The sequence below is a fragment of the Pongo abelii genome, chromosome 2 (genome assembly GCF_028885655.2).
Source record: "Pongo abelii isolate AG06213 chromosome 2, NHGRI_mPonAbe1-v2.0_pri, whole genome shotgun sequence".
NCBI lineage: Eukaryota > Metazoa > Chordata > Mammalia > Primates > Hominidae > Pongo > Pongo abelii.
The window spans coordinates 100,668,496-100,695,475 of record NC_085928.1 but is presented as its reverse complement, the minus strand read 5'-3'; the positions used below and the strand labels follow the sequence as shown (position 1 = coordinate 100,695,475).

Genomic DNA, 26,980 nt, shown 5'->3' with positions numbered 1-26,980 from the left:
AGAGGCTTTACCTAACAGGGTCTTGGATCTCCAGAAATAGACTAACCCTGTTGGTGATTAGAGTCAAATGAGTAGAGCTTTTAATAGTGCCAAATGTTAAGTTAAAAAAAGTAAAAAGTAATAAAACCTTCATAGCAGTAAGGTACTCTGCTATTTTACATCCCTTGAGCAAAGCTATTAATTTTCTTTCTTTTTTTTTTTTTTGCTGACTTGTGGGAGAAACTCTGGCATACTACTGTTCCATTTTAAATAATGAAACAAGTGTCTGGATAATGTCATGTATCTGGCATAAAATGAAATAAGCTAGAAAATGCAGAGAAGCAGGTGTTCCACCAAAATCCTGTTGCAGGAAGAAGACATCAGTAGTTTTAGTTAAAGGAGAATGTTAAAATAAAAAATAGTGGCCTGTGTTATTTTAGTCCTTCCACACCTGGAAATGTTGCCAGGAAGAGAAAAATGAATCCATGTTACAGGAATGCTGGGTCTTTGGACCAAATACCCATGTAGGAAGATAAGATATATCCTTTTTCCCAGTCTTAGTTATGCTAGCTGTAAAGTGAGTTGCTCCTAAAATTATGTTTCTGTAAAGAGAGGTTTTTAAATAGCCTCTCTGTTTTCATCTTCATGACTTCAGTGAACTGCCTTTTGCAGTTAAGCAAGGTGATTTTTCTCGTGGATTATGCTTTTATCATGAATCTTTTGCCTTTTCATTGGAGACTAATTCTGCTGGGTATTGGGAGAGTGGAATTGGTTGTGGGCCTTCCTAGGTCCTTTCAACCTAGGAAGTTAATATGAGATCCTAATTGCCCAGTGGGACAATTAGACTTGTGGGAAATAAGTTAGCTTTTCAAAACCCCCCCACAATACATTGGCATTTAAGGCATCACTGCAAAAGAAGTGCACCAAAATGAACAGGTAGCAGATATGTGCCGTATCTTACTGTATTTGGTGGACTGTCAAGGAATGGCAAGCGGGAGTCTTGCAGGTATGTTGGTTCTGGGATAATCTGGCTGTGCCTCTTCTGCCACTGGACTTTTTGTTCAGCTAGGAATGGAGATGCTTAGCCCCATTTCTTTCGTCACCGTGCTATGATCACCTCATATTTCTGCCTGGAGACATTTTTCACACTACAGCACAGCACAAGGACAGGGAACCAAGTGGAGCATGGTGGTCTTATTGAGTTAAGGAGACAGAGACAAGAGTTTGGGGAGGCAGAATAGGGGAGGGGAGGGAGCTATTTAGAGAAAGAGCTTCATAAATATGCCTTAGAGTACTCTTCAGTTTTGGCTGAGGGCTAAGCTACACGTACTACATGGAGTTGCGAGTCCATGAGGCCAGGAAAGACCACTACTAGGGAAAAGAGAAAGATCAGGGAGCTATAAAATGAATAATAACCAGGGCTCACAAAGGACTGGAAGGCATTCAAATTCTGACTAATTAGGGTGGAAAGACCTCATTGAACACCCTGGACTGTCCGTAGAGACCCCACAGGGCCATTGGTAGTAGTGCTAAACTGGCTCTAGAGCAGGGGCTGGCAAACTGTGGCCAATGGGCTAAGTCCTAGCCCATCTAGCCTGCCACCTATTTTTATAAATAAAGTTTTATTGTAACATGGCCACACTCATTTGTTTACATAGTTCAGTTTGAGTAGTTTAGGTCCACAAAACCTAAAATATTTAAATATTTACTATCTGGCCTTTTACAGAAAAGGTTTGCCAATCGCTGCTCTAGAGTACAGAGACTACCTGAAATCCTTGCTTACAATGTTTGAAAAGGAGTCTGAAAAGAAGCAAACTAGGCTGGGCATGGTGGCTCATGCCTATAGTCCCAACACTTTGGGAGGCCAAGGTGGGTGGATCACCTGAGGTCGGGAGTTCAAGACCAGCATGGCCAACATGGTGAAACCCCCTCTCTACTAAAAATGCAAATATTATCTGGGTGTGGTAGTGCATGCCTGTAACCCGGCTACATGGGAGGCTGAGGCAAGAGAATCACTTGAACCTGGGAGGCAGAGGTTGCTGTGAGCTGAAATCGTGCCACTGCACTCCAACCTGGGTGACAGAGTGAGACTCCATTTCAAAAAAGAAAGCAAACTGATATGCTAACTGAACTACCTGCCAGAACATAACTCTACATTCTTTAAAGGAAGACAACAAAATCCAGACACTGAACATATGAAGAAATGTGACCCATAATCAGGAGGAAACTCCATCAGTAGAAACAGATCCTGAAATGACAGAGGTAATGGAATTAGAGAAGGACTTCACAAAGCTTTAAAAACTACTATTATAAATTTATGGACTTAAAGGGATACCTGATTATAGTAAGGAAAGATGGGACAATATAAAAAAAAATGGGACTTTAAGAGATGAAAAATATATCCAAAATGAAAAATTCTCTGGATTGGCTTAACCTCAGCTTAGACACTATAGAAGGAAAAAATATCAGGGAATTTGAACATATAGCAATAACATGAAGAATAATGATTGAGGAGAAAATGAATACCACCTCTGTGGCCTGTGGGGAAATAACAAGTGGTCTAACATATATATATTTGGAGTCTCAGAAGGAGAGGAGAGAAAGAGGAGACAGAAAAAAAATATTTGAAGAAACAGCTCCAGATTTTCCAAATGTGATGAAAAATTAAACTCACAAGAAGCTCAGCAAAGCCTGAGCAAGATAAACATGAAAAAAGCCACATCAAGGCACATGATAATTGTAATCAAATTGTTAAAAACCAAAGATAAGGAGAAAACCTTAAAACAGAGAAAAGAAAATCTCAGACTGTTTGTCAACAACTATGCAAGCCAGAAGACAATAGAGAGACATCTTTAAAGTACTGGGGGAAAATGTCAACCTAGGATTCTCACTCAGTAAAATATCTTTCAGAGTAAAAGTCAAAATAAAAATTTTTTCAGACATTCTAGAGTTTCAGAATTCATGACTAATAGACCTGTACCTCAATCAGTGTTAAAGACAGTTCCTCAGGGCTGAAGGAAAATGACACGAGGTAGAAAAGCGGATCTACACAGAAAGAAATGAAGAGTGCCAGAAAGTGGCTCTACACAAAAAGAATGAAGAGTGCCAGAAAGGGTAAATACGTGGGTACATATACAGATATTTTTCCCCTCATTAAAAAATTTCTTTAAAGGTAATTATTTAAAGCAAAAATAATAACAATGTATTGTGGTGTCTATAGCTTCTATAGAAATAAAGTACATGACAATGGTAGCATGAAGAATAGGAACAGAGAAATAGTCATACGGTCTTGTCATGTACTTATACAGTAGTTGGAATGATTAAATATTATCTGAAGATAGACTGTGATACCTTTAAGATGTGTATTGTAAACCCTAGAGTATGGATTGGTGAGCTACAACCTGTAGACCAAATCTAGTTTGAGCCTTTTTTTCCCCACCATTGACAAAGTATTTCATTTATTGCCTGCTTTGGCAAATAAAGTTTCATTGTAATTCAGCCACATTCAGTCATGTCTATGGCTATTTGGTGTTAATAATGGCAAAGTTGGGTAATTGTGACAAACCCTATGGCCTGCAGATTCTAAAATATTTACTATTTGGCATTTTATAGAAAATGTTTACTGACACTTGCCTTAGAGAAGCCACTAAAAAAGAAAATCCCAGGTATATCTAATAAGCCTATTGTAGAGATTAAATGGAATTTAAAAAAATCTAAATCCAAAACAGGCAAGGAAGAAGAAAAAAGGAACAAAGGACAGGACAAATAGAAAACAAATGGCAAGTTGCTAGATTTAAACCTAGGTAAATCCTTATTAAAATCATTGTCACAAAGAAAGGATAATGGCCTTTCTTTGTGTCCATGTGCTCTCATCATTTAGCTCCTACTTATAAGTGAGTACGTGTGGTATTTGGTTTTTTTTTCCTGTGTTAGTTTGCTAAGGATAATGGCCTCCAGCTCCATCCATGTGCCCACAAAAGAAATGATCTTGTTCTTTTTTATGACTGCATAGTATTCCTTGGTGTATGTGTATCACATTTTCTTTATCCAATCTGTATTGATGGGCATGTAGGTTGATTCCATGTCTTTGCTATTGTGAATAGTGCCACAATGAACATTCACATGCATGTGTCTTTATGGTAGAATGGTTTATTTTTCTCTGGGTGTGTACCCAGTAATGGGATTTCTGGGTCAAATGGTAGTTCTGTTGTTAGCTCTTTGAGGAACTGATACACTGCTTTCCACAATTTCTTTGTGGAAATTGATACACTGCTAATTTATACTCCCACCAACAGTGTATAAGCATTCCCTTTTCTCTGCAACCTCTCCAGCATCTGTTATTTTTTGACTTTTTAAGAGTAGCCATTTTAACTGGTGTGAAATGGTATCTCGTGGTTTTGATTTGCACTTCTCTAACCATCAGTAATATGAACTTTTTAAAATATGCTTTTTGACCACATGTATGTCTTTTGAATAGTATGTCTTCATGTCCTTTGCTGACTTTTTAATGGGATTTTTCTTTTTTTCTTGGGAAGTTGTTTGAGTTCCTTACAGATGTTGGATATTAGACCTTTGTCAGATGCATAATTTGCCAATATTTTTTCTCATTCTGTAGGTTGTCTTTTTACCCTGTTTCTTTTGTTGTGCAGAAGCTCTTAAGTTTAATTAGGCCCATATGTCAGGTTTTGCTTTTGTTGTGATTGCTTTTGGCATCTTCGTCATGAAATCCTTGCTCATTCCTATGTCCAGAATGGTATTGCCTAGGTTGTCTTCCAGGGTTTTTTATAGTTTTGGGTTTTACACTTAAGTCTTTAATCCATCTTGAGTTGATTTTTATATATAGTATAAGAAAGGGGTCCAGTTTCAATCTTGTGCATATGGCTTGCCAGTTATCCCAGCATGGTTTATTGAATAGGGAGTCCTTTCCCCATTGCTTGTTTTTGTCACCTTTGTCGAAGATCAGATGGTCGTAGGTGTGTGGCCTTATTTCTGGGCTCTCTACTATGTTCTGTTGGTCTATGTGTCTGTTTTTGTATGAGCACCATGCTGTTTTGGTTACTGTAGCCCTGTAGTATAATTTGAAGTCAGGTAGTGTGACACTTCCAGCTTTGTTGTTTTGCTTAGGATTGCCCTGGCCATCCAGGCTCGTTTTTTGTTCCATATGAATTTTAAAATTGTTTTTTTCTAGTTATGTGAAGAATGTCATTGGTGGTTTGATAGGAATAGCATTGAATCTGTAAATTGCTTTGGGCAGTATGGCTAATTAATTGATATTGAGTCTTCCTATTTGTGAGCGTGGTATGTTTTTCCGTTTGTTTGTGTCATCTCTGATTTCTTTGAGCAGTGTAAAACCATGAAATTTATAGTAGAAAATATTGGATAAAATCTTTATGACCTCAGTGTAGCCAGAGATTTCTCAGGACACAAAAAGCTCCAGCCATGAAAGAGTAGTTGAAAATGTTGACTTTATCAAAATTTAAAACTTTTCTTCAAAAGACAGTGTGAAGACAATGAAAAAGCAAGGCACAGATTGGGAAAAATAATCACAATGCATACAGTTGTATTCAGAATACATAAAGAACTCTTACAACCCAATAGTAAGAAGACAGCCCAATAAACAAATAGGTAAAAGATTTGAACAGATCTTCACAAAAGAAGATATGTGAATCTTCCACAAACACCTGAAAAGATGCTCAACATTGTTAGTAATTAGAGAAATGCAAATTAAAACTACAGTGACGGTACTGCATACCCACTAGTATTACTAAATGTAAAAAGACTGAAAATACCAGGTCTTAACCAAAATATGGAACAACTGGAACTCTCATACACCACTTGTAGAAATGGAAAATGGTATAATCACTTTGGAAAAAATGCGCCCATTTCTTACAGTGTTAAACATAGACTTACCATATGACCATATTACCAGTTCTACTCTTAGGTATTTATCCAAGAAAAATGAAAACACATGTCCACAAAAAAACTTTATTCGTAATAGAGAAAAACTGGAAGCAACCCATATATACCTCAACGGGTGAATGGATAAACTCATTGTGATGTATTTATGTAATGGGACATTACAGAACAACAAAAAGAAATGAACTGCTGATAAAACAACGTGGATGAGTGTCAAAAACATTATGGTGAGCAAAAGAAGATGAGCCAGGAGAACATACTATGTGATTCCATTTATATGGGTTCTAGAAAAAGAAAAAAAAAAAACTCTAGCAATAAACAGCCAATCACTTGGTACCCAAGGCTGAGCTTCAAGGGAAGCTCTGTACAAGGCTGTGCAAAAGGGGCACAAGAGAATCATTTGAAATGTTGAAATCTTCCCTATCTTGGTCATGGTGTTTGTTGCTTAGGCTTATGCATTTTTCAAAACCCATCGTACACTTTAAATGAGTGTGTTTTATTATAGATAAATTAAACTGCAATATAAAGTGATTTAAAATGCAAAAAAAATGTAGGAAACTGAAGTAGAACTGGACTCTAAGAAAAACTTCAGAACATCAGATTATTTTTTATCTAAAATATGCACGAAATTGGAGTCAAAGAACGGAAGAAAGGTTTTAAAAAGAAAAAGAAGAATTATGATGTCTTCATTTGAATCAAATTCCTACTCACTAAAGTTTCCAACTGCAGTCTGTATCTCAATCCAATGGATTTTTCCATTCCAAGTCAACAGTGACCTATTGCTTTTGTCAAGATTCCCAATAACCAAGACATTAAGAAAGTAATTGATATTTCTAAAATGTTAACTGTTAATGTGACCACAAGAGGACTCAGTGTGTCTGCCAGAGCTGAAGTTATTCCTTTAGAGAAAAGTTTGATCTAAGCCAACTTTTATCCCATGCCTCTAAATTTTCAATAAAGATATATTTCAAGCATTCAGGCTCTATTACTTAAGCTTTTTTTGAAGAACGTGACTCCTCATTCTGGTGCTTCTGACTTTAGTCAGTTTAGACAGCTCCTTGTCTTTTTTCTCCCACCTTGGGGTAAACTTTTAATAACAACCTAGAGTTAGTTACTCCTTTCTCATCCTACCCTTATCTCTTCAGGCCCATGGCACTTTTTTTTTTGAGAGGCATGGTGGTGAGGAACAGAATCACGGAATATTAGAGTGGAAAGGTCATTCTCCGAGTCGTTAAATCCAGTTTTGTCATTTTATAGAGAGGAGAACTGAGGCCCAGAGAAGGAGAGGGACTTTCCTAATATCTCATAACTCTTAGGAGTGGAAACCAGCCCCGGCCCCTTGCAGCCCTGCACTGTCTGCACAGCCTGCTTCTCTCTCTGACTTGGCCTCTTTGGTGACTAGAGAAAGACATTTTTCATGTGTTTTCAAGGACATTGCTGAAGGACAAGGAATAAAGGGACCATGACGTATATGTTGCAAAACACAGATACTTGAAAGCAGTCTTCAGTCACTACCTGCATAAATTACTTTGCTAACCCTTTGGGATGAAAATTCCTGTGGCTTGCACATTTCAGAAGAGTTTGAAGTTTTCTTTCTTTCTTTTTCTTTGTTTTTCTGAAGCTATGAATTTGTCTTGGGGGAGAGACTTTTCACTTTAGCCTTGCTGCAGGGATTTACAGTAATCTTTTAAAAACTATGCTGAAGAGAGAGAAGCTTGTCATAAATTTGATCTATTTCCTCAGTCATAACTAGGGAGAGTTCACCATCTGAAGCTTTGTAAAGGTAGAGACTGGGCTTGTTTTCCCTCCTGGCTGGGTTTGTTGCTAATTGCTGTACTGTTATTAAAACAAAGGGCTGATCTATAAATGCCCCAGAACTACACAACTATACCCAATCAGGGCTGTAATCAGACCACCCTATGTTTTATGGACTTGGTGTCTTGGCTATCCAGAGGCATGCCAGTGGGGGCAGTTTCTGCTTTGTCTGCTCATTAAACTTTGGACACCTTTTCTTTGTTGCTGGGCCAGTCATTCCTACAATCTGATTGGCCAGAGTTGATGCTGTTTGAAATAGGCAAATTTTATACTTACTCTGAAAAACGAGCAATAATTCCAAAGCATATTTATTTCAAAGAGCAAAAGTCATTGTTAAATGAGCAGATTGCCTGAAAATAGATTTATCTGAACCTTCTGAGACTAGGAAAAAATTTATTGTGGCTGCCAGGTATAATATTATTCACATTTCAAAAGAGAGAATGATGATATTAATACCTTACCTTAGGTAACTGCCTTTAGCCTTTGCACAGCTCCTTAGTGTCTGTGATTTACATCCTCCAAATATCCCTATGAAGGTGAAGGTTGGGGTGTGTGTGTTAGTGACTACACTGACTACATATAACATATTAAGATGTGAGACTTTGAAGTCATTCATTGATTGATTCATCAGATATTTTTGGAGTACTTCCTATGTGTCAGATACTGTAATAGGCACTAGACTAGAACAGACCACATGCACAAATGAGCAGAACAGACTAAAACTCCTTGCTGTTACAGAACCTGCGTTCTAGTGGGGTCCACATGCCTGTGTTTACATGTGTTGCTGCTAGTTGTGTGACCTTGGGCAGGCTACTTATTCCTATTGAGTCTGTTTTCTCCTGTGTAGCATGGTGTTCGTAATTCCTGCTGCATAACATTTTGTGAGAATTAATGTGACAATGTATGTGCAGTGCTTAGCACATAGCGAGTGCTCATGAATGGTAGCCACCAAGATGACTGTTGTCATTTTAGTTTGCAGCAGTTCTACTTGTCATCATTGAGTTTCCAGGGAGTCCCCTCTTCTTTGGGAACAGACTTGCTCTCTGTTGCTCCATTGCGTTAAACACAGATGAGGTTAATCCCTGTCCCAGTCATTTTGGAGATGGGGTCGTTTGTATTCCAATTCCACAGCCCAGTTCTTGTCTTTGTCTTCCTTTTATTTAAGCGGCAGCCACACAGAATTAGCCCTTGTTCAAAAATAAATACAATTATCATCCTGTTTTGCTTCCCTGAGGTGACAGACTCTAACATTTCTTTCTCTTTCTCTTATTTCAGATTGTTTAGTGTAATTTTGGAACAATTAACCAAAGAAACAGAAGGCGGGAACCACTCTAGCGGCAAATCTGGAGGCTTTGATGTCAAAGCCCTCCGTGCCTTTCGAGTGTTGCGACCACTTCGACTAGTGTCAGGAGTGCCCAGTAAGCACTTATTGTTTCCTAGAGTCAGGAGTGTGCTGGTTTTTTCTTCCAGGTGGGTCTCAGAATCATTGGTGCTTCCAGGTGAGTTGCTCTGTGCCAGCCAGGGGTCAGCAGACGACCATGGCCTCCTTCACAGTTGACAGGACACTTTGGCTTGCACTGTCACGTTGGATCCCGTGACAGCCCTGAGAGGGGGACAGGTGGCAGTTATTGTCATTCTGATTTTGTGGATGAGAGAATCTTCTCTTGCAGAAAGACAAGGTGTTGGGGTGAGACCTTGGGTTCAGGCCTTTAATTCCAGTCTATTTTTCCTCTCTGGCAACATGCTGCCATCCACGCCTCCACTCCCAGGCCTGCCCCTCTGAAAGTGGCGGGTTTGTGGATGAGGGTGTTGGAGGACTTAGCTGCCTGCCTTTTTTTTTTTCCCCCCAAGTGGGGAGCATCAGAGGGATGGACTCCTGGAAACTCTGATTAGATCCTCTACTATCAGGAACTGTGCTACCCAGCTCTGGGGGAAGGGATGAATGCTTCACCTGTCTTACCTGGATACAGGGCACAGGAGTACCTGCCTTGAAGGCTGTTGTGAGAACTGAATGAGATAATGGAGGGAGAGCCCCTAACAGAATGTCTGGAGCACGGAGGCTCTCAGTGAGTGAGAGAGAGTTTTAGCCGTTAGGCCCTACCATACCACTCAGTGCCAGGCCCCAGTGTGCTTCTGGCTCCAGGCCCCCAGGCCAGGTTAAATCATACCTGAGTTGGAATAGATGCCCTGTTTGTGCCCTGGCCAACAGCTGCAGCCTCTTATCCTTCTATAAGGCATTTGGGGTTGCCTCACTGGGCTCTGCCCCTGATAGGACTCCTGTGTTGGGGACTTCCATGAGTAGAAATCCTAACACCTTTCTGAGGGCTGGTGCCTCTGAGCAAGAATATGGGATTGCAGGGTGTGCCTGTTTTTCACAACTCATAAAGCCATCAGAAGAACACAGATCACATTTTTTGCCTCTCTAGAAGTTCTTCATGAAATTTTTATTAAATTTGTTGGCACTTAGAATGCACCAAAAATCCTCTGGAAAAAAAAAAAAAACATTTCCAAATTTAACATTTTAAAATGTAGGAAGTGGTGTTTTATGTGTACTTGTTTTTCCAGATTGTTCATTTATTTTCATTGAAAAAGATCAGCACAAGTCAAAACCACAGAACTGTGTGGAATCAATTGAGAAAAACAGAAATACCTTGGAAATGACTGGCTCTGTTAAGTGTAACACGATTAAATGAGAAGTTCAGTGAGCAAACATGTTCTTCCAGATTTAGTTGTTATAGCTTAATCTAATTTCAAAGTAACCACGACAGCTTTTCCCCCCAAAGAGCAAATAACAGGACAGCCTGTCTATGGTATGTGTGGCGTGAAGACTTTGGGGGCTGTGGCTGTGTGCGTGTGTGCGTGTGTGCGTGTGAGCGATCTTCTGGCCAGTGAAAAATCCAAGAACTCACATAGCATTGTGTCTGCTTCCTTGGCTAATGAGGTTTTTACTAAACTAGTGCAGTGCTCCTAGATATTGAGAATTAGTTTTAAACTGTATTTCTTCCTTTCCCCAACAGACATCACTGTTTGAAATTTGATAGGGAGATTTGTATGTAACTCTTCCCCAGGTCAGCAGGGAAAAATGTGAGTCTGAGTCTTGTATGACGACTTTTGAGCTTATATTTTTAACCACCTAGGTAGGGAACATCCCAGTCTCTCATCAAACTCAAATAGGCTTTTGAAGGAAGGGATCAGAGGTTGTCAGATGTGCTGTTTCTAGTGCTGGTTGGCAGCCGTGGCCTGCTGATTTCTTCTCTAGTACTTGAAGTTGTTAAAAATGTCTAGGAATGTTTGACTGTTTACACTTATCTTGGAATTGTTTAGTCCCTGCTAAAGAGAATCCAGACTGTTCTGTAAGACATAATTTTGTGTGCATGTGTGTATGGAAATATATATTAATTCAGTGAAAGGTAAATTTATTTCACAAGGTGGTGAATCAGGCATTTGTGGAGTTCTTAAGCACCCACATTAAGAGACTGAGGGAGAATGGGCAGGAACTGAGAACCCACCCTGGAGACCAGGCCTCCTGACCCCTGTGTTGACGTCCCCCATTCTCTCCACGGCCCCTTGACCTCAGCACTACTGTGCTGCTCACTGTTTAACTTCTTACCTTCTCTTTCCCTGTCCTTCCGTGTTGGACAGGGAAACATTTATCAAAGTTCAAGACCATCAAAGTGGAAAAGAATCCTAAAGATCATCTGGTCTACCTGCATCTTTTAGACAAGGAAACTGAGGCCTGTTGGAGGTAGTGACTAGTGTAAGTTCTCACAGCTAGTGAGTAGCCAGACAGAACCAGACCCACGATCTCCACATTCCTGACCTGGTGTTCTTCCCACTTCTGCCTCCTTGACTAGAGTCCCATGAGATCTACTGAGATCTACCGTACATGTTGAGTATGTACAAAGGAGCGGGATGCAATAAAGTATACATGTTCACAGTCGGATACAACTTTATCATCTCATAAATGTGACCAATCTGAAATACAGTAGTTAGTCTAAATATAAAAAATATTCACAAAGCTTACTGCCATGGAATTTAGAAGAGCTAACTGCTGGGGGTTGGTTTTGCATGGCCCATTGGTGTCTCAAGAAAACCAAAACAACAATAGAAACCTGGCCATGGGGATTGGAATGGGTGTCGTCTTTTCCTTTCCATGTGTTCCTTGTAGAAGGTAAAAATATTGAAAATCGTCCTAATTGATCATTTTTGAAAAAACTGTGTGGACATTTACATATCCAAAGGTGTAGCACCCAGAGTTTTAGTTGTAATAGAGGTTGTAGCAAGGCAGGGTCTTGCTGAGTCTGAAATCCTCTTACTGCTCTTCCCTCACCATCCTCTCCCCTGCCTCCTCTTGTGTTGCTTATCACGGTAAAGGTTTGTCATTATTGCTAAGTCTTCTCTTTGCTTGCTATATTCTGGTTTCCGATGTAAGCATCTCAGCTTCTTGCATTCTCTCTTTCCTGAATATGTATTGGGAAAGTGAGATGATAGCAGAAGAGGGAAAGTTTGAAGGTGGAGAGACGACAGGGAAGGACAGGGAAGGAGAAGGTAAGAAGGAGAAGAGTGAGCAGCACAGTCGTGCTGAGGTCGCGGGGCCATGGAGAGGATGGGGGACGCCAACGCAAGGTCAGGAGGCCTGGTCTCCAGGGCAGGTTCTGGGTTCCTGCCCATTCTCCCTCAGTCTCTTGGTTCCTCACAACCAATCCTAATCCTGAGTGCTGCCCCCATCCTTCTTTTCATGACCTCTTTTTCTGTCCCTTGGTGGGTAGCCTTACCTACACTCTGGCACTGAGTATGACTCCATGGGTAGCTTCTATTAGGTTGGTGTGAAAGTAATTGCAGTTTTTGCCATGGGTCTGAGTCTGAGGATTTCAGACTCAGCAAGACCCTGTCTTCCTAAGATGTCCATGGCAGCAAAAGTTTTAAATGTAGGAAATAATCGTTTCTCTCTCTCTCTTTTTTTTTTGGAGACGAAGTCTTGCTCTGTCACCCAGACTGGAGTTGTAACCTCTGCCTCCCAGGTTCAAGTGATTCCCCCACCTCAGTCTCCCGAGTAGCTGGGACTACAGGCGCACACCACCACACCCAACTAATTTTTGTATTTTTGGTAGAGATGGGGTTTCATCATGTTGGCCAGGCTGGTCTCGAACTCCTGACCTCAAGTGATCCACCTGCCTCAGCCTCCCAAAGTGCTGGGATTACAGGCATGAGCCACCACACAAGGGCAGAAATAATCATTTCTCATGTGCCTGTCTCTCAAGACCACATTTCAGCTTCAGGACACGTCTACCTTAATGTTACATAATACCAATATCAAACTTAACAAGGCTCAAGTCAGTCTCAACCCTCCCCCTGCCCCTCCCACCTCCCTCATTCCTGGAGAACCTCCCTTTGAAATGCTTAGTTTTGTTGGGGACACTGGGATTTTGCTTCAAGACCCTGGCTCAAATAACTGGTGTGCTCCATAGGTACCTTCCTCTCATTCTGACTCAGTTGCTGAGTTCTGGTCTCATCCAGATCTTCACCCTCACCTACCCCAGCACTCTTGAACTACCTCTCTGTGTCTGGCCTGCTGCTATGCTGTTGGTCTTTCTAAAGCAACTGCCTTTTGCTAGTGATCTAAAGTTTGGCTCCATGATCTGGATTCAACACCCACAACCCTGGCTGCAATCTACTTTTCTTTCATGATTTTCTTTTCCACTAACCACCAATCAAGACTCACCACCCTCAAGCCCATACTGTGCTACTCTTCTCTGTGCTTTTGGTACTCTGTTCTTCTTCCCTGAAGTTGCCTCTCTTCCATGGCCACCTGTGGAAATCCACCCCACCTGGCCTTTGGGCCGTTCCCAGAGGGAAGCTGCCTCAGGACCCTTTCTTCACCCCATTCATCCCTACTTGTCACCTGCATGGACCTTGGGGGACTGAACAAAGGATGATGAACATGGGAATAAAGACAAAGACAAAAGAGTATATGTGGAAGAAGGGATCAGGGGGCTCCTTGCTTCTAGTGAACAAGAGCCCTGAGCTTCAGACCCTTTCACATTTTACTGGGTAAAGGAGATAGGGAGAGGGGGGAGTGGTTGTCGGTCAGCAGCTTGATTTACAGCAGACTTGCAAGACTGCATTCTTCTAACAACAGGCTCTAGATGTCCCAGTAGATAACCTCAATGAGCGCATGGTGCCAGGGAGTGATTGCCCTCAGCAAACCTGGCGGTAGGCGCAGTCGTGAGTTTGCCCACATCCTGCATTCATGATAAACAGTTTGTTGTTTGATCATATAGCCTCCAGTGGAATGCTGAGTTGGTCACAATCCCTTTGGCCTTTTCAACTCCCAACACCTATTAATTTTAACTATTGGGATATTTATATAGCATCTATGTGCTACCCAAGGGTAGAGTTATTTGTGTTTAATTCTGTGTCTTCTAGAATATAATTTTTTGAGGGAAAACATTTTACATAAACCATCTTCATATTGCTCCAAAGCACCAAACCTTATGATTTCCACATGGTAGATACTTAAGAGATATTGTCAGATGGGTGAAGAAATGCGTAAATGAATGATGAACTTTGATATTGGGCAGTCCCCTCCCTAGGCCTTAGTTTTTCCCTAGTGAGGGAGTTGGACTCGATGATCTTTAAGGTTCCTTTTCAGTCTATCTCACATCCAGTCTTAATATTAATGAAAAGCTTTGAAATACCTCTTTGAATTTTATTACTATGTGTTCTAAGTAAAGGAGGCATGGTTAGGAATTATATATATGATTCATTGGAGTGTCTTCCTGGCTCACAAACTTATTTTTTTTTTGTCTTTCCTAGGTTTACAAGTTGTCCTGAACTCCATTATAAAAGCCATGGTTCCCCTCCTTCACATAGCCCTTTTGGTATTATTTGTAATCATAATCTATGCTATTATAGGATTGGAACTTTTTATTGGAAAAATGCACAAAACATGTTTTTTTGCTGACTCAGGTGAGTAATGAGAATTGTAGCTAACTTAACTTTAAAATTTTTTGTTTGCCCCAAAGCAGCTTTCATGGTTTGGGGAAAATCTAAAACAAAATAGGAAAAAAAATGTCCAATATACCAACACATTTACTGAGCCAGTTCTCAGTATGAGCTATGTTCAGAATAGATGAGAATTCAGTCTCCCTTTCCACCCCCGATTTACTGTGTAATGTGTCCTGGCAAATAAGATAAGAGACCTCCAAAGTAAAAACAGGAGGCAAACCAACAGCATTGTGCTATCTAATCCTAAGGAGGGTGCTGTAAGCGCAGGTGCAGAGGAAAAGAGCCATGGATTGTGACAAGAGGAAATGGCAGATTCCACTAAGGAGGGAGCATTTGAAGGGAAACTTGAAGGACGAGCAGGATCCTGAGGCATCGCAGATGGGGTGGTAGGGTGTCCCAGGCCCTGGCAAGGGTTCTCACCTTCCACCGGCTTGGATTTCCTGATGTTTCTGTCCTGAGTGGTGCAGCCTGTTTGCTCTGTTTGCAGATATCGTAGCTGAAGAGGACCCAGCTCCATGTGCGTTCTCAGGGAATGGACGCCAGTGTACTGCCAATGGCACAGAATGTAGGAGTGGCTGGGTTGGCCCGAACGGAGGCATCACCAATTTTGATAACTTTGCCTTTGCCATGCTCACTGTGTTTCAGTGCATCACCATGGAGGGCTGGACAGACGTGCTCTACTGGGTAAGTACCCTGGGGAGAGAGTTTCTGGAGTGTTCTTTCCTTGGATAAGTGGGTTTTGTGAGCTAGAGCCACTGGAGAGGTGGCTGGAAAAGAAACTCTGAAGTCAGTTATTTGGGAAGGGAAGCAGACGCTGTCTTTACCAGCAGGCTTCATCATCCTGCTCCTTGAGGGCCTTAGTTTCAGTTGCAGGAAGCTGCTGCATGATGTTGGCTTCTGGCTTTAGTCCTCTACTCCCCAGTGCTGCCTGAAGACCTGGTGCCAAGGGTGGCCAGTAGTCCCCTTTGGAGGAACTCCAGGAAGCCAGGGCTATCCTGATTCAACTCTTAAGAGAGCCAAAGGGTCACTTTCCAGGTAAGGAGGCTCCTGGACTGCCACAGGCTAAAGTTAATCATTTATACATCAAGGCAGGTTGCTCTACTAGATCCTAAAGGGAAGAAAGGGACTGTAAATCAGATCCCTTTCATGCTTTCCATAACTCAGTATGACTTTAAACCCAGTGTGAGTTTCTCCCATGATAATATTTCCCATTCTTATCTTTAGTATTACTATAAATCATCCCAGCACAAAACCTTAAGCTGTCTTCCTTTCTATTTGAAGCTACAGACCTCTGGCAGAAAGGGTGGGAATGGCACGTAGACTTCCAGGGCTGTTGGACCCATCCAGCCTGCCATGAAAACAGTTGGACACTCTTTCAAGGCGAGGGTCTGGTTCCTCTTGTTCCTGATAGAGCCAGAAAGATTTGCTATATAAAAATAAGTGCTATAGTATTTTAACAGCTATTTCCAAGGGTTGAGTTTGTTAGAATGTAAATAAAGCTCACAGAAGTTTAGAAATTGTTTTTCATGGGATAAGAGTTGCTGGTAAAGACAGCTAACATGTAGATTTTAAGCCTAAATCCAAGTCCAAAGGGGAGTAAGCAGGATTCCAATTATGAGTTGTTAAAAGGAAATTAGTAATAAAGTACTTCTGAAATCAGCAGCTTTTAGACAGAAGGCCTGTAAATTGAGAAGTAGGTTCTGGTAGTTTCTAAATTTTAGATACTTTTCAGGATTTCCTATTACTCCATAACTTCAAAGAATGTAACATATAATGGTTATAAATAGGTTTTTGCTTCCCTTCACCAGCTCACAGGATTGTAGATGTCCCTATATATTTAATATGAGGCAAAGAAGGTATATTTTTATCTTTAGTCCCCAAAGTCAGTCTAGTTTGATCAGGTTTAAGTATCTTGTTTTTCCTACTTCCCTTTCTTTTTCTGATTGTCATAGGAGTGTGAGTGTGTGTGTGTCTGTGTGTGTGTGTGTGTGTGTGGGTATGCACGTCTGTTATTTATATTCATAAAACATCGTCTTTTCATGAAGAGGAAGGAGGAGGGAGATGATATTGGCTGAGCCAGGGGCATGGCTTCTGTATGCAGGAGGGCCCTCAGGTTAGGTGAAGCATTCATTTTCGCTATTATTTCCTAAATTGCAACTTCTAGTCAGATTAGTTGAGATCTCAATTCCAGTCTTCCCTTGAAGTTTTTCATAAATAGAAAAAGCATCATCAAAATAGCCCAAGCTCTGATACTTCCCTTCCCCAAACAGTACATAAAACAACATTTTGATTTTTTTAAAAATCAAAATCTGTGACTCCTCTCAGCTTTGTTTTTCTCTCTCTATTGACATGGTGAATTGTCAACTGCAGATCCAACATGCCTTGACTAATGAACAATTTTATACTTTATGTTATATTCCTGCACATCGATTCTCAGAATTTTCCTGTTGCCAAGAAAGTGTAAAACCTGGGAGTAGATGATTAAAGGAGAGGGAACTTCAGGCTCCTAGAAACGAAAGTTTCCACTTACTTTCCTGAGAAGGTTTAAATATCATCTAGGATGATATAATTATTATTTTTATTGTTAATATGACAATCACATGGTTAATACTTTGACAGGATAATTGTATTCTCCATAAATTACACAGCATCTTTATTCTGGTGGGGATCTCAAGCCATTCATAAACTTTATCCCAGTCTGTATCCCTTTATAGAAGGTCTGGGATCATGAAGATGCAGACAGTGAAGTAGAGACCATGGAACATTCCCTGGATTCTACAGCAAATGGTTGTGGTCCTTGATCTAGAACAGGGGTCTATAAACCTTTTCATAACGGGCCAAATAGAAAATGTATTTGGCTTTGCAGGCTACATGGTCACCTCAGCAACTGTTCAGTCCTTCCACTATAGCTAGGAAGCAGCCATGGGCAGTACATAAGCAAATGGATGTGGCTTTATTCTAATCAGACTTCATTTATGGACCCTGAAATTTGAATTTTGTATGACTTTTCTGTGTCATGAAATATTTTGCTTTTGATTTTTTCCCCCACCAACCATTTCAAATTGTAAAAATCATTTTTAGCTTGAGGCCATATACAAGCAGACAGCAAGCTGGATTTGGCCTGCGGGTCATGCTGTGGGACCCCCTGGCCTAGACTGAAACCCAGCACTCTTTCCTTGGCATTCTTCCACCTGTCAGCAGTTTATGAATCCTTCCAGAACACTAGGGGGCAGCTAAGTAATGTCTTCCCGACTGTTCTCTAAGATCTTACTCTCTGAAACACATCAGGATTGTTTTTAATTACCTGTTGATTGCATTTATTAGCTCATCACAGAGATAGGCAGGGGCCAAGGAACCAAGCCTTCCTAATATTTCATGGGCCACAGTCAGCTGGAAGCCACACCGATGTGATACACAGCAGAACATCCCTGCCCAGCACGGTGCCTGGCACCGAGCAGGCACTCAATAAACACAAGGGATGGTCATCATCCTTCAAGTGTACCAGGCATATTGCCTCATTAGTGTAGATGTGCCGTGTTTGAATATCTATTTTTATCCACAACTAGGGCATAAAGGGAACATCTTGGGAGATAAAAAGAGATTAGATTTTAAATATTGACTACAAGCACATTTCTGAATCCTTTAGGTATTTACATATGGTGGACAAAGTCTTTGCAGGGCATTGTTTTGCATCTAGTCAAGTTTATATTCAGTCAGCGTTCTGAAGCTCATTTATGCCTTGCTTCTTGCTAGTGTCTGGAAAATGTCTGGCAGGGTCTTGAGAAGGGAAGTACAGGTGGGTCCAATATGTAGAAAGGCACACTTAGAACAGGAATATTTGGATGTGTGGGAAGTGGGATCATTAAGTTCTGGTGGAAAGAAACCTATGGTAGAGTTCTTTGATAAAGTGAGTTCCATAAATATAATTCAGCCGTTGTTTGACTCGCATGTGAGTGTTTGTTGCTCACAGAGGCAGAAGGGTGTAGGGCAGGGAAAGAGTGTTTATTTAGGCTGGTTGTGTGACCTCGAGTAGTTCATGGAACCTCTCTGGGCTTCTCAAGATGCAGAATTAAACTTACATGATTTAATTTTTCTCTTCAACTTAGAGGAAATTTTTTTTCCCTTCAATTCAAAGGAAATAAAAAGTATTGGTTTCAGGAGACAGCTATCCAGATAAACTTGTGGTGTCTTGTCTTAGCACCAAGCTCTTTTCTCAGTGCACACTCCTACGGAGGTGCTGGCTGTCAGACCTTCACGGGAAGTACTCATGGTCAAGCTGACAATCTCCTTCATTCAGGCCACCTAGGAAATTTCTATGTAACCAGCTGAGGGCTTGCCTTTTTCTTATTGCATGCTCTGGGGAGTTAAAACCAGTATACCAAGTTTCCAGAAGTGTTTTCAGCAGCTAGAAAAACAGCCTTGCATTGGTCTATAACTTGAGACATGAATATGCATTTCAACCTTTTATTTTTATTTTTTTAATTTTTTTGAGACGGAGTTTTGCTCTGTCACCCAGGCTGGAGTGCAGTGGCGTGATCTCAGCTCACTGCAGCCTCTGCCTCTGGGGTTCAAGTGATTCTCATGCCTCAGCCTCCCAAGTAGCTGGGATTACAGGTCCTCGCTACCACGCCCAGCTAATTTTTGTATTTTTAGTAGAGACGGGTTTCACCATGTTGGCCAGGCTGGTCTCGAACTCCCAACCTCAGGGTGATCCGCCTGCCTTGGCCTCCCAAAGTGTTGGGATTGCAGGCGTGAGCCACTGCACCTGGCCCATTTCAGCCTTCTGAAAGAAGGAAAACTGAAGCTAAAAAGAAAATTATTTCCTGGGCACCAGATGACACCCCTTGATGACTTTGATATAAGTTTTTAAAAAATTAATCTAAATTGAAGTCCTTCAGTGGAAGCCAGTTTCTTCATTGTTGATAAAGACCATACAGGCAAAATCCCAAGCAGTCTCTATTTTCATGTGGGTATTTTTGGGAACAGCTTGCATGTTCTGATTTTTCTTTTGTATATGGTAAGATCCCAGAAATGCTTGGCTCTGAAAAGGGACTTGGATTGAGAAGGGTTGAATGGGAGCAAGACCGGCTCTCAGAGCTGAAGTTTGTCTCTCTTGCCCCACCTTCTGACTTAGAGATTTGGAATCTCCAGTGGACTGTGTTCAACTCCAGCCTTTCCCTCCAGGCCTCAACTGTCATTCCAAGTGATACATCTGATTTGAGCCAATGTGAATCTGATGAACACCTACTCCCAAGAAATTAAAAGGGTTTTAAATTGTTTAAAGGAAAATTTTCCCTCCCAAGTGGAGAAGACAGCGTTACTAGAGCCATTCTCTGGAACACCAGACTGAGGCCTGAAGGAGGGTTGGTGAAGCAGATGGCTCAGCAGATGACGGTTGCTAGGGTCATGGAAGAGTGAGGTTTCCTGATGGGAGCCCTGGACCTGTCCGCCCTCCCGTCACCTTGATGGGCACCTTCTCCCCTGCTGCATGCACCTCTGTTCCAACACAGAGGGAAACAAGCCCAGATGGGGCTCTGTCTCAGGTGCTGACCCAGGCCAGGCACAGGCCACCACACCAGGCAGCCAGTTCCTTCTTCATATATGGGTTTTTCAGTAAGTTTAGTGGTATAGTTGCTCTGGATGAATTACCCTCTGCCTTCCTGCTGAAATTAGGTTATCCAACTTAATTAGATCAACAATTGCAGCCACGGCCCAGGCTCATTCATTACTCTAATTGCCAATGTAAGATGTGCAGACTGATATGAGTTCTATTAAGCACATCAGTTTTCATGTGGCCAAACAGGTGTTTCATAAGGGATTTAATGCCCTCTCCCTAGACTTCAGCAACAGATGTTAGGTAATTTTTTTTAATGTTCGCTTTCCCTATTTGGCTTCTCGAGGCAAACATTGTGAAATGCGTGAGCCTCATTCTGTAAAGTTAAAACCTGGAGCCAGATCATATGCAGGAAAGCACATGCTTAACACCCTAAGGGCTTGCACCTGCAAGGCAAGAGCGACTGCTCTATCCAGACTGTTTGCAATTCTCATTGGCTGAAAATTCTGGGTGTTCTGGCAGGGTCATACCTTGGGCCATCCATTCTGTCCCCTGACTGGTTCTTAACACCTCCTTCCTGGGAAAGGTGTTTTGCTGAATTTAACACTGACCTGTGCTGCTGGAAAGTTCCATCCAGCTGTGGTCCTTAAAGCACCTGTTTGCTCTAGCTTCCTTTGGCCAGGTCTGCCAGGGAGACTGTGTCTGAATGTGCAGCATGAGCTTGTCCGGGAATAGGGGAATGGGGTTCCTCAGGCCACACCCTTTCACCTCTAAACCCAGTCAGCTCATAGCTGGAGCCAGTCTCCCAGGGGGGTCATCTAGATCAAAGCTAAGTGTGGAGAATAAGGGCTGCTTCTCCTTTCTGTGGGTGCAGCTAAGAAAAAGCTCATTCTCCAAAGAGCCCGTGACTATGTGTCAGCTAGTTGACCTGGACAAAATTTCTTTTTCGCATTCATTTTGCTGCGTTCATTTTGTTTGCACTCACAGGTTGCAGATAATCCAGATCTCAGGTGGGTTTGGTTTCCTTGGGTAGGTTGGTTTCCAGTAGAAGATTGTTTTAGGAGTTTTTAAAAAGAGTTTATAGAGTCAAATGGTACAAGTTTGTCTCTATAATTAAGACTTTTCCACCATTACAAACTTTAAACACAAAGTCTAAAATCTTGGGCAGCATAGAAAATAGGTTCTAGCTAAGCACTAGTTTTGTCCTCTACCAAGATCTTTCCTGAAAATCACTTATCGACAGTTTCCTGTAAGAAAAAGCCATATCCCAGCTGATTTTCCTTCCTGGGGCCAAAATCTGCTATTATTCGGCCTGAAAGCCTTGATGACTCTGTGTGTGTGTGTGTGTGTGTGTGTGTGTGTGTGTGTGTGTGTGTGTGTATGGATGCTTGTGTGTGTGTATGGGGAATATGTGATGAATGTGTGTTGGCTACTGTTGTTTCTGATTTAAATCTAGGTAAATGTTTAATTAAATGTATAGAATGCTGTCTCTAATGTGACCCTCTCTCCTTGTTAAATTCTTTTATTAACCCACTCCTATGAGACCATCTTATTTCTTGCAGATGAATGATGCTATGGGATTTGAATTGCCCTGGGTGTATTTTGTCAGTCTCGTCATCTTTGGGTCATTTTTCGTACTAAATCTTGTACTTGGTGTATTGAGCGGGTAAGCTACACCTCTTTCATCTTGAAAGCAGAGTCCCGAGGACAGTTGCCAAGACCACACAGGCTTTGCTGGATGAGGGCCGCCAAGAGGGGTTGCCAGACATTTTATGTGTCCTCTGAGATGCTTTCTTTTCTGCTGAGGCTTCCCAAATCAAGCTGTTTCCTGGAACCTCACCAGGCTTCATGAAGGAGAACTATAGAATGATTATTGACCAGAAATTAATCAGCATTGTTGCTTGAGATTTAAACAATTTCCATAGCATGCCCTTTTTTGTCTGTTCTAAAGTGAGATACATTTATAATTGCTTTATTTGTCTGGATCCAATATAATGCAGATTAATTGTTATAAAACAGTAGCAAAATGAGCTGGATTGGGTGGGCTTTTGGTAGGCCCCATTTGTAGATTTCAGCCGCTGAGCTTGTCCTTATTTGCAGAAAAAAAAAAAAAAAAGGAAGGACCTAGGCCCAGTCCCTGTCCTTGGAGCACTAACCTTCAGCAAAGCACTGAGAGGTCTGGCAGCTGCAACTGGGGCTCTGCTCTTTAGTAAATGGATAACTGATAACTGATCTCCTTACATTTTACAGGTAAATGATGCGATAGGATGGGAATGGCCATGGGTGTATTTTGTTAGTCTGATCATCCTTGGCTCATTTTTCGTCCTTAACCTGGTTCTTGGTGTCCTTAGTGGGTAAGCAGTTGGATCCGTGTTGCACCTTCTCCTGCTGCCACGTGTGAGGCAACTCTGCGTGTCTCCTAGCTGCTCCCTGACAGCTTCTCTGCATGTGTTTGGACTCTGATGTCCTCTCAGTGTGTTGCTTTTGGATTGAACTGTGATTCTTTCTGCCTGTATCTGTCTGTGAGATTCCGTGTTTCCGATGCTTGCCAAACACTGTTAATTTAATGAAAACGTTCCCCCGAAGGCAGTTGTGTTAGTATGTGAACGTGTAGAGGTGGATTACAAGTGAGTTAAAGGAATTCCAGCCTTGGTCTCCCCCAGGAAAGAGGCTTTTGTCTCTTGTCGTTTTGTGTCTATTAGTACATAACCCCTTGTCGTTTTGTGTCTATTAGTACATAACCTGGCCCCTTTAGATCACCACAGTGCATTATAAATACTTCCAGGGGAGTTTTAGATTTTACTGTGAAGGAGAAATAAGCCTCAAACACATAAATACTGGACAGTTTCAAAATCTTCCTCAGATTGGGATTCTTTATTAGCTTGATGTTCTAGTGCTGTCATTGTGAGAACTGTCCCTGTGCTTCAGTTTTAACCGAAACTTATAGAATCCTTCTCTTAATGCAGAGTGATGATCGACTTTTGTGCACACATTTCCCATGGGCTTACAGAGACCACGTCATTCAGTCACGATTTTTGAAGTTTACTTGTTTATCACTTCCTCTTTATGGATTGACTCTCCATAAAGAGGGTGCAGCAGATTCTGGCCTGGAAAGGGAACTCCTTATGTTGCAGGCTCTGCCTTGCCCGTAGCTGGAGACGCCATCCCAGAACCCTTGTGGGCAGCCCTGCATCCACACCGCCTCTCAGACACCCCCAGAAAGGTGGTGTGCTACAAAGAAGGGAGCTGGTGGCTGTCTGGCTCTCTCACAATCAGCTACTTCATACAGCCATTGCCAGGTTGTGGGGGGCAGGCAGGATACCAGGAGGCCCAAGAGGGGCCCACGTCTCCCAGAGGAGCCTCTGTCACTGCGCTGTGCCCAGGCACCCTCAGGAAGTAATGTTGATGGATTTGATTCAGGCGAGTTTATCTCCTCCTCACTCGCTTTATCTTTCTCTTTCCGAGGCTGTATCTCGGGGAAGTGATGTCTTCATGTATGCTGAGTTAGTGAAAAGGCTTTGATCACATTTTTGGAAACACTGCCTTTTCCAGAGCAGAAAGCAGAGTGCATTTATCCATCTCGGCTTCCTTTCTGCATCTTTCCCTAAACCTGCCCTGGATTGAATGTAGTCAGTTCCACACCAGGGACGCATACTGTCACAGGAAGTCCCTATGTAGAGATGGCCCAGGGGCTAGTGCCCCCCAGAGAGAGGGGTGGGGGCTGAGCCTGGGATGGGGCCACATAACCCTCCCCTGCCTGAGCCGCCTCCTGTAGATGAGTGGCTCCTCAAGCCTCTGGCCCTTCCACCTCAACGTGAGAAGTGTCTTTCTCCTAGTAAACCTCAGTGGCCTTAGGCTAGGGTTGGACATGTGAGGGTGGTATCTATTCCTGGAGAAATAACATCGTGTTTGATTTTGCCACAGGAGCTTCCTATACAAGGTTAACAGCAATCCTGTTGTGAATTCCTTGGCGCCTGATGTCTCCTAAACCCAGCTAAACTGACGGAGGCCATGGAAACCGCTAATTTTAACAGTGCCGGTGACATGCCTTATCTTTTAGCTTTCCCAGGCAGGAACCATTGCCCCAGCAGACATGATGAAGCAGAGGCAGGAGCCAGATCGTGAGGTGCTTAAAAAAAGAAGAGAGAAAAAGATGGGCGGGGGGGCTTCCCACTATCACAAATGGGGGTTAAACCTGCAACTCCGTGGGAGGTACCCAAAGCTGGAGGATAAAAAAGGTACACTCCTTCATGGAACAACCAGTTTACTGAAATATATTTTGGGGGGAAATAATTTTTTTAAAAAATATTTTTTCATCAGAACAAAACTTAGATCCCTGATGGAGGAGACTGGAAATGACACATGAAATTATAAAAGAAAACCCGAGACTTCCCAGCGATTTTTAGCCGTCAGTGCGGGCTGTGCTCAGACCCCTAGGGGCTGCACATGACCTCCTCTCTACTCCCCCAGAAGGCCTCCGGTAGGGCTGGTTTGGGTAAAGGCAGAACCATGTCTGCAAAGCACAGCCTCACAGCTTTGTTCCTGATTTGGCCAGTATTTCCTGAGATCCTGTAGAGTGCCCGGCTCTGGTCCAGAGGCCAGGGGTGCCAAGATGTCTCAGACACAGACAGCAGCCTTGTGCTTAGGCATTCATTATCTCATGGGGTAGCCCATTTTGAAGCAGTGCAGAAGGGCACATACTCAGTAGAGACGCAGACCCAGAGGCTCTGTGAGCTGCCCTAGAGAGATGAGGAGGCATCTCCCCCGGAGACTGACGATGGGCTGGCATGTCTCCACCTCCACCCATCCGCCCCTCCGCCTGCCCGCCCCCCCCCCCCGCCCCCAACCACCACCTTCCCTCTCTGCCTGCTACTCCCCTCTTACTTTCCCATTGATATTTTTGTTGTTGTTTAAGCAAATTATTATTTTTTAAAATTTTAGCCTCAAGAGTCTTCATAATTTTTTAAGGGGACACTAGAGGTATTGCAAAACCAGAAGGATATAAATGTTGAGAGGAAGACAACTTGTGTTGCATAGACCCTGAGCGACTGTCAGACCAACACAAATGTAATCCCCTAAGCACTGAATTAAAACGCCCTCATTTTAGAAAGGCTGGTCGAGACCATGTGATTGCCTTCTCATGAGGAAATGTTAGATGGTGCTGTGTGTCTTCAAGTCTGTCAGCCATTTGGAAATACCTGTATCTGTTTCTGTTCCTTGGCTCCTTCATGTGTGTGGCCATGCCATCCTATTGTATTCTTGAACAGACTTTAATCTGCACATTGGATTTGGTATTTATTTGTAAAGTGTTGTAACACAGATGCTTTGGGAAAATCTTTGGTTTTATAACAGAGTCTTTTTTCCCTCAAGGTAAGTATGAAGTATATGAACTGTAAACCCTATGCAACCATGCATGAATATAGATGAATACTTCCATCTCTGATCACAGTGCTCTGTGGGAGGGGCTGAGAATGTCTATGACTAATGTTGCAATTTAACCTTAAGTTGTCATTAAGGATATGCTCCCATTATGACCAAGAATTGGAAAGAATGTCTTCTTTAAGTCTGCAATTCAGACATATTACACATGGCCTTCTAGAAGCTTGGCAATTTTTCACTTTTCAAATTGTTAATTGAACTCCCTTTTGAGGTTTTCATCTTTAGAATCATGCTAGATTCCCAGAGGGAGCATGGGGGTCATGGGCGGTAGGCTGGTTGGCTCTGCCTCCTTCTCCATTTGAGGGCCCACCTGCCACCAGCCATCCCTATGGTGGCGGTGTCTGAGCTTGCAAGATGGGGGACGCCCTAGGCTCCCAGGATGTGGCTCTGACCCCCAGGAAGGGGGCTGGAAGACTTGGGTTCTGTCCTGCCGGAGTCCCGCGTTCACTCTGGGACTTCACTGAGTTACCCTGAGCCTCAGTCTCTTTGTCCTTCAGGATATCGGCGATATCCTGTCTTGCCGCCTCCCACACAGGGTGGTTTTCAATCAGCTAATGACTGTAGAAGTGCTTCTAAAAATACATAAAGGGTTTTTCTAATTTAACATATCCTTATCTTAAATCCATGGATATCCCCCACTCCCCTCACTGGGTTAGGTGGGAACGGTGCAGGGTACTCTTTGGAAATTCTGGAGTGTAGCATTTTCTGGATTTCCCAGCAGGTGGCCACGCTTTACACACACGTTGTTACATCAACGTTGTACTCAATGTCACCCAAGAGGTGGCTCTGGAGAATGTGGAAGCACTGTGTCAGCTGCAAAGTATTATGCAGGTCTAAATGATTGTTATTAAAGTTATATATTTGACAATGGTTTTTTGCACAAATTGAGGGGAATGGCATTTCTATTACATAGCGGTTAAGCACATTCTAAAGCGGTTTAGCTTTAGAATCAGATAACCAAGTCTTGAATGTTTGTTCTACCTTTTCCAGTTGTGAGATTTGGGGCAAGTTACTTACCTCTTTCAGCCTTACTTTCCTCATCGGTGAAACAGAGCTTATCACACTACCAGCTTCGTGAAGTTCAGTGAGGACTCAGTGAGCTGAAGAATGGAGAGGGCTTGGCCCAGTGAAATTATGATAGTTCAGGAAGGGTGCATCTGTTCCTGGATTTGATGCAAGAAAAGAATCGAATCAATTCAGTCCTTTCAAACTAATTGATAATAGCTGGCCAAGATAGGTCTGTGTTAGTGAAAAGCCCAGGTTGTATTT

At 42.3% G+C, this 26,980-nt stretch overlaps 1 protein-coding gene across 6 annotated transcripts in view; it reads left to right on the top strand.

The window, feature by feature from the left end:
* The window catches only part of CACNA1D (calcium voltage-gated channel subunit alpha1 D), a 335,843-nt gene that overhangs the window by 170,019 nt on the left and 138,844 nt on the right, over positions 1 to 26,980 (top strand). For 5 of the 6 annotated variants that reach the window (XM_024244717.3, XM_054552053.2, XM_054552054.2 and 2 more), the window contains exons 5-8: positions 8,986 to 9,128; positions 14,527 to 14,679; positions 15,206 to 15,402; positions 21,835 to 21,938. In XM_024244717.3, coding sequence (XP_024100485.1) covers positions 8,986 to 9,128; positions 14,527 to 14,679; positions 15,206 to 15,402; positions 21,835 to 21,938 — 597 coding nt within the window. Of the gene's footprint in view, positions 1 to 8,985; positions 9,129 to 14,526; positions 14,680 to 15,205; positions 15,403 to 21,834; positions 21,939 to 26,980 lie in introns of those variants that run through there. The other variant, XM_054552055.2, reaches the window with a different exon arrangement.